This window comes from Cardiocondyla obscurior, linkage group LG01 (genome assembly GCF_019399895.1).
Source record: "Cardiocondyla obscurior isolate alpha-2009 linkage group LG01, Cobs3.1, whole genome shotgun sequence".
In the NCBI taxonomy this organism is placed as follows: domain Eukaryota; kingdom Metazoa; phylum Arthropoda; class Insecta; order Hymenoptera; family Formicidae; genus Cardiocondyla; species Cardiocondyla obscurior.
This window is the reverse complement of record NC_091864.1, coordinates 2,721,641-2,734,098: the sequence shown is the minus strand read 5'-3', so window position 1 is coordinate 2,734,098 and position 12,458 is coordinate 2,721,641. Positions and strand designations below refer to the sequence as shown.

The window sequence follows — 12,458 nt, the reverse complement described above, 5'->3', positions numbered from 1 at the left end:
AACTAGTCTTTAATCGATAGTTATTAACATCGATCGTCTGCATTACATACGCTAATTTATTGATTAGTATCTAAACCATTTGCATAAACGTACATACAAAGAAACACGTCCGCAAAAAAAAAAAGAATAATTCAGGAATATCAAAGGATCGAGAATGAGGCAGTTGGTTTTTATTTAAAGCTTAATAGGAACCATCTAATTTCAGGTAATTCGGTTTTCGCCTATTGCTTTACCACGTGCGCTTAATTTATCGTCACTATTAATTATTATCATCAAGGTGTTTGCTCTTGATAATTAATAATTTAGGACTATCTCGTAGTCATTTTGATAACTTAATTATATGCGTTAGAATCATTAGGTTATACGCATTGATAAAAGAACAATAAGTTATTTGAATTTGCTGTATAAAATATACAGAGATATATGTAATTTATTAATTGAAATCAATATATGAAATAATGAGTAGGAAATATTGTACAGTATTAAAACAATAAGCTAATAATTTTAATTAATGAATTACATATATAAATCAAATGTATATGATAGTGTATTTTATCGCTTACCGTTTCTTGATAACCAATTGAAAATAATAGTAATCAGTCCATTAAAAAAGTATCTAAATATCGTAACAAAATATCTTCTGAAATATCATTGCAAGTCCTGTGAGCATTCCTTCTGTCGCAAGCGATATTCCGTGGGCGTTAGCATACCTCTGAAATACATTTCTTTAGTCATTTACACGAGCACGCACACACATGAACATCCTCTATAAATTGCAAGTATTAAATATAAATATTTGCACTTTATTTTCTCTCTCTTTTAATTTAATTAATTTCTGTCTATTAATTGGATTTAATTTGACAGATAATTGACTAATCTGTTACCTGAGGACAGTGTCGAAAGACACACAGACGCCTTTATCACACATCCGCCTGTAAAGATGCCAGCATTCTTTTTCCTTGGTCGTTTGAAAATGTGGCTCCGATGGCAGCATCACTTTTGGTGACGTTTCTTTTATCGGTGACGTCTCTTTAGGAAATGGCTCGACCTGCTTTTACGCCAAAGATATATCGAATTGAAAATAATCAAAGTAGGTAATATTATAATTACATTAATAATATCAGTAACAATATGTATATACTGTATTATATACATTTATATATTATATAAAATTTGCTTTAATAATAATGTGATTCATTTACTTTTAAAAGTGATGTGTCGATTGGCGAAGCAGGAAGCGCAACGAGATCAACTCGCGGTATCGCAAGAGGTATTCTCTGCTCTTTTATTTCCACCGGCGCATTATTCGTCCGTTCTGTTACTCTGTAAACATCGGAAACACATTTTCTTTCTGCTTAGTTTTCCCTTTCTTGTGCAACCATCGTAATATAATTACATGCAGTGAAATTATAAAGTTGCAAGATCGTCAAATTACAGTAAACTTGCGTCTTGAGCACATTTCTATCGTACAAATTAGCTAAACAATTTATTATATTATTTTTTTTTTTAATTAAGAATTATGAGAAAATATTTTGCAAATGGAAATCTAAGAGAAAAAAGAAAGCTGTCGATTCATAAAATGGAAAATCGCGAGAATGCATATTCAAGAAATTGCCAAGCTTAAAATCAATTTCCGAGCTTTTTCTAAGCTAAAGACGGCGTCGCGGATGACATCGAATATGATAATCGAAGTTTGGCGGAAGCACCAATCGAAGGACGTACCACGATCCGCGGGATGCGAACATTCACGGCCGTACCAGCCCGTTACCAACCAACCCCTTCCTCTTTCACATCCTTCTCTTTTTTTTTTTCTTTCCCCGAGATCGTTACATCGTCCCACTTTATTTTTTCGACATCAATATCATAAATCGTCAGCTAATCGAACTTTTCATCCCTCCATTCTTCTCTTCACTTTATATGTAAGTTGAATACGATGATAGCTCGATTATTGCAAATTGACGAGCTTCACTTAGTGATTTCTCTGCACGCATGTGTGCTTTATCAATTCTTTTAGAAGTTTATGTTATTTCTGTAATTTTACATGTTTTCTTTTTTAATAACTTTTTAAATTACTTTTATTCTAATAGGAAAAATAATTTAGAAAATAATAAAATCTTTGTTATTTAAATCATAGTTAAGTAATGAATAATGGTTGACAGGCTGAAATAGCGAGATATTAATGAATGATTAAAAATGCTTAATACCATTATTAAAATCTTACATCGGACGACTTGATGTGCTACGTGTTCGTAACAGCTTTCTTTTTTTGTCATGCAGATCGCCGATTGGGACCGCCAAACACCTCTTCTCGCGATCAGTCAGGGGAACCTCCGGTATCTTCTCATCATCCTGCGGAATTAGCACAGGATCGATAGCCAGCATCGGCACCGTGACGACACTATCGACGACAATCCTGCTGTTTTGCTCGTCGACATCCGGACTGCCGTGAGTAACGTTAACGGCGAGGCCGAAACGAGGAAGTTGAACGATGTCGCTGACAATTCGCTTCTCTTCTTTCGTTGGTTCCTCGTCGAACGAGTTCCTCTGGAAGGAAACTATTTGGCGATTTAATCTATTACTTTGTAAATTGTAATTTTTATAGTACAATCTGATTTCCCTGAGACCAAAGACTTTAGCAAAGAGTAAGCTCGATACTTGATTCGCGAAAATAAATCGATGAGAGATACTTTTGGACTGATACTCAGTTACTGAATAACGGTAGAACCGAATTATTCGATTAATTGACTCGATATCTATGATTATGATATTTATAAAAAGCTGAAACTCAATTGTACACGATAGGTATATTTCTTTGACGCGAGGAATCGCGATGTTTCAACGCAAACGGCACGATTTCATATCGGAGATGATCCATTTGTTAGTACAATCAATAGGTGCACATAAAAAAATGGTTCTACGTAGAAAAATAATAGATACAGGACATAATACTTTTTATATCTGCTTTATTTCTGAAAAAATAAATTTTGATACAATATTATAATACATAATTACAAAATTAACAATATCTAAAGAATTATATATACATACGTTTCTCATTTTATTACTTTCTGATATAATATTCAAATTATAATTAATTATTTTTATATTGTTTCTTTTTTTTTATTATATAATTAATCCTTGTGTTAATTTTAAATGGTTGCTGAATAATTATGATCATTTAAATTTGCTTGTAAATTATAAACTATTTAAATTGAAAGAATATTTATGCAGAACAAGAGCAGAACAAATTATGGAAAGTATTTTAAGTGAATTTACTTGTTACAAATTAATGATACAAAGAATTTTTACTGATCGCAAAGTAAACGCGCACAAAGCGCATTGTATTGGTAAGTCGGAAATATTCCGACTATGTACGGCTCGCGTGTCTCGTGTCTCTCTTAATTAGTCAATTCAATTATAGGTCTACGCCTCTCCACCTGACTCATTGCCGCACCCGTATAAACTTTATTAGATGTTATCAATTCACAGCTAGATAAATAATTTATGATGCGCGAAACACGAGAGAGCTGCTTTATTCTCGATTAAGGTGGCAGATTTCAAAGTTAGATTGCTAAGAAGTCATTAAATTTATATTTATTGATTGATTTATTGAACTTTTATAACTTCGGTGAATATATACTAAACATTTAAATTTGTTTAAATAGGGAGCATCTTACCTGATTTAATGGGTTTTCTCGCCGTGCCAGGATTGGGGTTGATCGACGTCTTAATGATAGGCGTGGTGGGCAGCTTGCTGCGCAGCTCGTTGATAAGCTTATCATCGCCTGGCGAATTTTCCACGTCGCTGTCACTGTCGGCCGAGCTGACTAGCGATACCATTGTGACCACGTCGCTCGTTTTAGGATCCATGAAGGCCTTCCCTCGCCCGCCACGATCTTCATCCTTGCTCAACCCCGACGAAGCGAGGAAACGTCTCTTCGCGCTTCTCGATCTTCTCTTGAGAGGTGCCGATCTTATTGATCGCTCCCCTCGCGATATCTGAGGAAAAGTTGCCGCCGATTCCTATCTTTCTTTTTATCCGACTGCGTTTTTTTTTTCTTTTTTTAATTTTTATCATCAATTTACCTTTGAAATATTTGTTTATCGAAAGATCTCTGATCTATGAAGCGCGATAGTGAATTCCCGGTCTCTCCAGACTACGATAAAAGCCCGGGAAATCCCTTACCTTCATTACGCCGTCCTCGTACTTTTCCACGACTTCTTTTTCTTCCGGCATTTTATTACAAACGATCAATTGACCTGTCGCCTCGTCGAGACCAGGCGCGTCGATCACGATGTTCACCTGTACACGTGTCGCAGATGCGAGATTTCGCCTCTGCGGTGGCGCGGAATTGGTTCTTCTCGCTTTTTCCAGACTCGCTGTGGACGAGCTTCTCGTGAGGACGGCACTCTTGTCGATCAACGATCTCGTTGCGGTTTTGTCAGCCGAAGCGCATCTGATCTCGTCCGTTTTTACCGGCGCTAGCTTATTCCTCGTCTCCGATACTTTCGGAGATTTCTCCGCCATCGGCACGAGAAAAGCGCGATTTGTGCCGCTGTGAAAGCTTGCACGTTTTTGCTTTGCCAACGAGAAATCGGCATTGGTCTTGGTCGAGTCCGTCATCGTGTTCGTCACTTTCGAGCAGGAAAATGCGATCGACGGCTGCATCTGGTCGTTCGTTGGAAGATGAAGATTCGTGCAGTCGATATTTATACGCGTCTTCTTTCTCTTGTCCTCTTCTTCGATATCTAGATTCTCGTGCTTTGAACTCTGAAAAAATCGACAATCCATTCGAACCAATCGATCCAATTATTTAGCATTGGAAAGCTTGATTATTAAAAGCAGAGTATAATTATCTCAAGTACCTCGCTGTCTTTTTCTTCTTTTGTCACGGTTTCCGCTGCCTTTCCATTTTCTTTTATCAAGAGATCATTCTCCATCATCTGAAACGTAGCTTCTATTTTTTTTGCGCTCAATCTTCTATCTTTGTTATCGTTGTCTTGACGCGTTTCTTTCTCTCGTTTTTCCATGGATGCAGCCGCTGGAGTTTTCTGGGCCTTCTTCTCATCCTGAATAGAATGAAGCTCTTTTCTGGAGAGTGGAGTCGGCGGGGTAGATACTGATAACTGAGAATCGCAACGTTCTTCTACTCCCACGCCATGTGCCAGGAAAATGTCGATGTTTGCTTTGTTCTGCTCGCGATGCTTCCACGCAAGTCGCAGCCTCTCGGCGAGCTCCTGTCGCGAGTAAAGAATCGACGCCTTTTCCGTGGTGGCATAGGCCCTGCCAGACCGACCTGTGGTTGGCCTGGATCGACTTGGAATTTGTCGAGCCACTACCTCGACCTGAGCCAGACTGTCGCGACGATCATCGCCCCAGGCGATTCGTACCTACCGATTACATGATAATGTGAACGATACAACTATTTCCTAACAACACCGAAAATTAAAAAAAGTTTTCTCAACTACCACACCTTAGGCTTCTCCGTCGCATTCGCGGCTAATCTTCCACGCGCGATCGGATTCGCATAGATCTGTAGGGACTTGCTGCAATCGTCTTCCGCCGATCTTTGCCGTCTTATGTGCTGTCGACGCGGTGCCGGCTGCTGCAGCGACAGCTGCCTGATAGGCCGCGTCGCTCTTCTACCGCTAGACATCTTCGGGTGACCGTCTTCGCATTGTCAGTCTATCCTTTCGACAATTTTTAAAAAATTCCCGGCTCAAGATTTATTATTATTTATTCATTTGTTCGTTGAGACAGAGATTAACTCGTTGATATGTTTCTTCAGGTACGGGCTCGAGGGAACGTTGCCGACGCCACGACCAGGCGCCGACTGACTGACTATCCTGATCCATTGCCCTCCACCAACCTTCGGTGTGTACCAAGACCAAGATTCACAAATACGTTCGTGGATGTATTGGCTCTTTCCTTCTCGCTCTCTCCTCCCTGTCTCTGCCTTGAACGGGAACCAATACGCAAATACTACAGTTGTGCTGGTACCATTAACCCCCGTCATTACAATCACTCTCAACGCTACCATGCAGGGTGATCGAACTCCTCGTTCACTTCGTATACGTTGCCCTCGAGGTCACGATGATGTAACATCTTCATATCTCTGTGTGCGCGCGGAATATTTTCCCTCAATTTTCAGTTAATTTGATTGAGATGCTTTTATTGAAAAAAATAATGTAGACACTACTCGTTTTAAAGAGATGAGTGCCGTGAATAGGCAAGTATTTTTATTATTTTATAATTTTTAATTAATCTTTTTTAAGCACGTTTTTTACTGCATAGGTATCAATGAAAATTAATTGCTCAAGGTCCCTCGCAATGATAAGCAATTTTGTTATATAAAGGCATTAAAGAAAATGGTATAGTAAAGCTGTATTTAAAGCTGTATTAAAAAAAATTTTCATAATAACAGGTAAAAAACAATTTCTTATTATTTGATTTAGTTCGATATAGTTTCAACGTAATTATAGAGTACATTATATTACGATTGTAATATGTTTTCTTTAAAATAATGCAAAATATTTTTTTGTCAACTAAAAGGTTTCATCGTTTTTCTTATCTTGTATCTGTATTTTGTAGGTCAGGCTGTTTCAACAACTAGATGTGTCGAAATACCGAAACCTCGGTATTGCAATAAGTAGTCAGCGGCACTCCTGATCCGTCTGGCAGCTCGGTCTCGGGCTCAGTAATTCAGGGACGAAAAATTAGCATCTCTCGATCGAAAATCGCATCGCTCAAATCCATTTCTCCGTGACTCAGCCTGGTACACGTTGCTCGCCGCTTCGTCACGTGTCGGAACCACCCTCTGTTAACCCCTTCGCCACCCGCTGTCCTTACTACAACTCGGCAGCCACGTGCTGTTGTTTGGAGTCCAAATCACTGTTCGCGCGACTCCGTATATCGAACTCGAGAACCGCCGGCAGGCAACCAGTCACTGCCGGTGTTATTGATCAAAACTCTGCCCATCATCTGACAGCTTGTTGTCCGCAGTTGCCATGGCAAGTCCGACAGCTCGATCATTCCAATTCCTGGCGCGGATCGACTTCTTTTCTCGCTCGTTTGCTCCCACGACTTCCCTCCTTCCTTCCCCCTTTTTTCATACTCGCGTGGTCTTGCCTCGTTGAGGAAGAGAACCAACTTTGTACTCGTTTTCTCACCCATGAGATGTCTTTTCTCTGTCGACCCATCAATTATACGCTGCAGTTCTTTTCTTCGGTCTACTATTTTGTCGTTGTATTTTTCTTTTTCCATCTTCTTTCCGATCTGTTTCATTAGGAAGTTCCTCCATCAGCTTTTCTCAATAATTTTCGGCCTTTTTATTGACGCTTTTTTATTGATCCTGTTAACTTTATTTTTATCTCATTTTTTTTTCTCAGTATTATTTAAAAAATAGAACAAATTATTCTGTACTAGATGTACAAGAATACTCGTTTGATCGATTGAAACGTTTAAGGAAAATTTCGGAAAATCGCTTTTATATATCGATTTGATCGGTGAAATCTTTCGGAGAAGTGGGTTACAATTTCGCATGCCGGCGATGGCGCAGAAATTACAGCCAGAAACTTTTGCCGAATCGACGATTAGAGCTCGGAGCTGCCTTAATTGACGTCCTTATCAGCAAACTTTGGCAACCTCGAGCATTGCCAAGAAATTTTCGATTTGCCCCGTTTCTACCTATTATTTAGGATTGATAGCGGAAGGGAGAAGGAGGATTAGGTCTGATTACATCCTCCTGGTTGATCGATATCCATTTGAAATTGTTGCGAAAATACGCTATTAGCGAATAATTTTACATATTCATTTTTAGAATGATAAAATGTATAACTTAATTTATAGAATATTACATTTCAGATGGACGAGAGTATTTTGTCTTCCTCCGACTCCGAATCACTTGACTTCGACAGCAAAGTATCGAGACTGCAAATATCCTTTGATATACAGAACGATTAAAAAACTGAAAATTGAATATAAACGATTTTATACATATTTTTATTTTTTTTATAAAGCTTATCAAAATGATTAATCCTTAATAAATGCTTCTTTCAATTATTACGCTCTACTGGAGGATGAAAGTCTTACTCTCGATACGGAATGCTTACTGCAAACAATGGAACAATGTTTCTCCATATGTTCAATTCATTCACTTGAGCGAATGTTCGAAAAAATTTTACCGAAAGCTCAGCACCTTCTGGCACAGGTAATTTTATATATATAAATAAATTTTACGTCTTACTCAGAAACGTGACAAATGTATCTTAACGTTAACTGCTCAATATATTTTGTTGGTTTTCCTTCGAGAGAACAGAAAAAGTCACGAGTTTTACAAGCTAAATGCTGCGTGAGTTAACCAGAGTCAATATCGTCGATATATACCATTCCAATTCGAACTCAATAAATAACAATTTGCATCGCGTGCGGCACAGAAAGAAATGAACGTTAATGTTAAACGAGGAATATAACGACCGATCGATTTGCAAAGTTGCTTTCGCGCCTGACATAGATTAATAATAATAAAATAACTCAACTAAGTACGACAGTTATCATTTTTATTCAATTGAAATAATCTTCTAATTTTTCTTTTCTTTTTATGACGGATCGAAGGTCATCAAAGCCATAGATGATACAATAACTGACGATAATGCGAGGCCCGATGATCTCGATGGTATCAAGTACAAGTTACAAGTTTGCAATGGACTTGTAGCCTTTTGGAAAAAGTGCGTAGAACGTATTTCCATGTATGAACAAATTCCAGCTGCCTCAACAGCATCGTTATGCGATACTTTACCAGAAACGACGAGACTAATTTTTGAACATTGCAAAGCCAGGTATTTATCAGACACGCTTTGTTTAATAACGTACCTTACATTTTTTTAAAGAGATTAATAAACGAATGTTTATATTGATGATTGTGTAGCCCAAAATATGGAACGCTATTGAATAGTGTAATGCAGGAACTGAAAAATCTGTTTGCGAATGCAAGCGCAGTCTTAAAGCTATTCTTTGCCACTTTGAACGATATAATAGTCTTCGACACGGATGTGCAATCGGAATCGGAGCTGTTGACGAAAGGTGAATACGATCCTATTATTCCTTAACGACTCTTTAACCCGACAACTATTTCCAACTTTATTCTCTCGTCAATCTATTCAAAGATTTTTGTTATCTGTAGAAACATATTTTTCATGCATATTTGATATTCTATTATATTATTAATAAAACATATTTTTTTGCATAATTATAATTATTTTTTTTTTTTTTTTTTTTTTTTTTAGTAATTGATGCGTACGGTAACATTGCTTCTATTGCAAATGGATTGGACTCCAAAACGTTCGTTGAATTGTTTGAGATGTTTGCTAAGTTGGCCATCGTTCACCAAAATCAAATAGAATCATATAATATCACGACGCATTTCGTTTGCATAACAAAAACCGTATCTAGCTTGTTAATTGCTACCAAGGTATATAATGTTTATACGTATGCGTATAATTTACTACTGTGCCTCTTGATCTTTATCTCTGTATAATGGCAGTAATTAATAAATGTATAATTATATAGGATGAAAATGATAAAAATGCGGAACGTAATATAATGGTGGCTATGCGCTTGCTGAGGATTCTTGAAAAATTGACATCCTCTTATAGCGAATCTTTTACACGTGAGATGATGTCAGACTTAATAGAACTTCTAACACAAATATACAGGTGATAATTTTGTTATAAATTTTGCATAAACTTTTAAATTATTATAGTATAATGAAATCAGTATAAACATTCAGATAATACTAAACTTATTACTTTTTTTTATAGACGTTCTTGTTTAATAAAAAGCAGTGAAAAAATCTTGATTGGCGTTACGTCTTTTTTAAATGTTATATTTAGCCATGACGATTTTAAGGAGGTATGTGATTGTAATTGTTAAGATAAAAATAATTAGTTATTTTTATTTTATTTATTTTATTTTATTTAGATATATTTTGAATATGGAAAGCAAAATGTTCTACACGATCAATATACACGAAGATTAAATTATCATTTATTAACAATCGCTATTATGAAGAAGCTAAACGGCATGACGTTCGAACATCATTCCAAATGGTTTTTAGACTCGGACTCGATTTTGGACGTTGCTTTCACGTATATAGAATATCGTAAGTAACATAAATAAAAAAAAAACTAAAAAAATTTTAATAATCGCGACCGCTTATTTCTTTTAACAAGGTTAAAGAAGTATCTTAAAATAAGATAAACTAATTACGCACGTATTATATTAATTAGAACTATGCTTTTTTCATCTCTTATTCGTTAATTCGTTTTTGATTACAGTCGGAGAAGAAATCTGCGCCGGAGATCTGCAATTGCCAGAAGTTCATGAAATTGGCGTAGAATCACGATTTGTTGGAATTTACGAGGCAACTTTGGTATCCATTTGTAACTTAGTCAGTCAAATTCTTCCAGAAAATTTCCACGCACTCGAACTGCTTCTGTTAAAGCACTTATTGTCTGGTTATTTTTGGTGCTCTTTGTTAAGTTCGGATGTTTGGTGCTTTATTGGCAGGTAATCAAATAAGAGCAATTGCAATTATATTAACTTTAATAATTAACAAAAGCTCAATCAGTAACCTTTAATAAATTATTTATTTAAGTATTAATATTACGTGTATAGTTACATGTTTTGTTATTGATTAATGAGATAGATAACTAATTATTAAACTAATGATACATTGATTAATATTTTATAAAATTAAATCAATCAAATGTTTATGTTATATAAATAATTATTTATATAATACTGTTTATTTAAGGCTCGGCTCTTCGCAATTGTGTGTCGATCACGTTAAACATCTAATGAAAATTTCTACTGCTATGGTAGAACGACGTGACAGTATAGAAGCAATCATGCTAGACAACATAATCGTCAGATTATGTGATTTATTAAACGAAGATATGAAATCTACTCTTTTCGACAATCTTATCGATCTAGATGCAGATTATTATATATCTAGTATGCATTTGTTAATAAAAAATCCCAGATGTCTTTTATCGGAACGATTAAAAAGTAAAGTTGAAGACTTGCCGAAGGCTTTTTTAGATTTACAGGAACATCCTTCTGTTCGTAATTGGAAACGCCTTGTAAGACATATTTAAATATAATAGATTTTTATAATGCTTAAAAATTTTTAATTTTTGTATTTATTGATTTTTAGATGCAAGACATGTTTGCAGTAATAGTGGTGGATTATAATGACAACAAGGATGTTATCACTGTCTTAACTAAAATTTGGAGTTTTGTTGCTGATACAATTATTGAGTGTGAGGGCAAACAACTAGATTTATTAACCGATTTGGTTGTTACTTTGCTCAACGCTACTCATGTCAATTATTTTCATCAGGATAATTTTTGTGCGGTACGATAATTTATAACAAAACTTTACATCTATATAATTATTTATTAACGGCAGTAAATATTACATATGTGTTTGTTTGACTTTAGATTCTAATATCTGTCGTAACTTCATGCGTTTACTTACCTCCTCAAGGCAAAATCAAGATCTGCCATTTTCTACGAAAGAATGTTAAGGCTCTTAGTCGTTACGACGCTCACAACATTGCATCTATTTTGACTGAACTGTTTAGTTGCTTAATAGAAGATGAGAATCCCTGGGTATGCCAAGAAGCTTTGGAGACTTTTGAGCATGTAGGACATGTGTGTCCAGAGCAACTGGTTGCTAAAATAGCGAAGTCTTTGGCAAAAAAACCTAGTATTAGCAGTCTTATGCAAGCCTATTTATCCTCCAAACCATATTACATCTTCAAGGGTTTTATAAACGTGCAATATTATCTTAAATACTTGGCTCAAGGTGTTCAAAATCGTAATAATGAACATAAATGCCATGAGTACAATGTAAGTATGATAAATAAATTTCGAACTAGAGAATAAAAATTAATTATTTAATAATAATGTCCATATAACGTAAAATTCTTTTACGTCTCGAAAATGCATCGTCCTGAAAAATATTCTCTTTCAAACAATATTATTTAGATTTGTATGCATTTTTTTTCAATAATACTTTTATACATAAATAAATTATTAAATAATATATGAACAATATCAAATGCATATTTAAAAATGTTAATAATGTTAATAAACGCAGGAATCCGAGAGAGAAGAAAAAATACTAAAGCTAGAGAAGAACTCCTGTGAAATCACTGTGCCGATATTAAACACGCTAGATGAACAAGCGGAAAAACTGTATCAAGAATTAACTATGGTATTAGAAAATCAGGCTGTTATCAGCGAAACGACATGCAGGAGATTGATAACTGTTCTCGAAAAAATTGTTCGAGTTCAAGAAAATAAAAACACATTAAATTAACATATTTTATAACAATTATAGTAATAAAATCATAATTAGAATATCAAACATACGATATATTTTAGCTGTAAA

General features: G+C 35.6%; 2 protein-coding genes across 3 annotated transcripts; one reads left to right on the top strand and one right to left on the bottom strand.

The window, feature by feature from the left end:
- Nucleotides 1–198: 198 nt before the first annotated feature.
- LOC139106394 (uncharacterized) lies at nt 199–5,790 on the bottom strand. Its single transcript, XM_070663129.1, has 8 exons — nt 5,475–5,790; nt 4,867–5,391; nt 4,187–4,771; nt 3,678–3,999; nt 2,222–2,555; nt 1,203–1,323; nt 885–1,051; nt 199–712 (listed from the first exon to the last, which is right to left on the bottom strand). Exons 1-8 carry the CDS (start codon nt 5,655–5,657, stop codon nt 649–651), a joined length of 2,301 nt encoding a protein of 766 aa, XP_070519230.1. The 5' UTR covers nt 5,658–5,790; the 3' UTR covers nt 199–648.
- LOC139106314 (FIGNL1-interacting regulator of recombination and mitosis) lies at nt 2,320–12,434 on the top strand. 2 transcript variants are annotated; one of them, XM_070662969.1, is made up of 14 exons: nt 2,320–2,445; nt 7,865–7,936; nt 8,067–8,210; nt 8,615–8,838; nt 8,928–9,082; nt 9,286–9,470; nt 9,569–9,714; nt 9,820–9,910; nt 9,980–10,160; nt 10,336–10,567; nt 10,815–11,142; nt 11,217–11,417; nt 11,504–11,914; nt 12,165–12,434. In XM_070662969.1, the coding sequence occupies exons 2-14, from the start codon at nt 7,865–7,867 to the stop codon at nt 12,384–12,386; spliced, it is 2,592 nt and encodes an 863-aa protein (XP_070519070.1). In that variant the 5' UTR covers nt 2,320–2,445; the 3' UTR covers nt 12,387–12,434. The 2 variants fall into 2 exon arrangements, with proteins under 2 accessions (XP_070519070.1, XP_070519081.1); XM_070662980.1 differs by lacking the exon at nt 2,320–2,445 and adding an exon at nt 5,913–6,425 and having other exon boundaries at nt 6,593–7,936.
- Nucleotides 12,435–12,458: the final 24 nt, after the last annotated feature.

What these genes read in the sequence shown, in the direction of transcription:
- LOC139106394 (XM_070663129.1), bottom strand. Translation starts at nt 5,657, where the DNA reads ATGTCTAGCGGTAGAAGAGCGACGCGGCCTATCAGGCAGCTGTCGCTG. An exon ending in ATGCGACGGAGAAGCCTAAG is followed by an intron (nt 5,392 to 5,474) that starts GTGTGGTAGTTG and finishes TGTAATCGGTAG; the next exon opens with GTACGAATCGCCTGGGGCGA. An exon ending in ACGAGGACGGCGTAATGAAG is followed by an intron (nt 4,000 to 4,186) that starts GTAAGGGATTTC and finishes ACTTTTCCTCAG; the next exon opens with ATATCGCGAGGGGAGCGATC.
- LOC139106314 (XM_070662969.1), top strand. Translation starts at nt 7,865, where the DNA reads ATGGACGAGAGTATTTTGTCTTCCTCCGACTCCGAATCACTTGACTTC. An exon ending in ATCGGAGCTGTTGACGAAAG is followed by an intron (nt 9,083 to 9,285) that starts GTGAATACGATC and finishes TTTTTTTTTTAG; the next exon opens with TAATTGATGCGTACGGTAAC. An exon ending in GCCATGACGATTTTAAGGAG is followed by an intron (nt 9,911 to 9,979) that starts GTATGTGATTGT and finishes TATTTTATTTAG; the next exon opens with ATATATTTTGAATATGGAAA.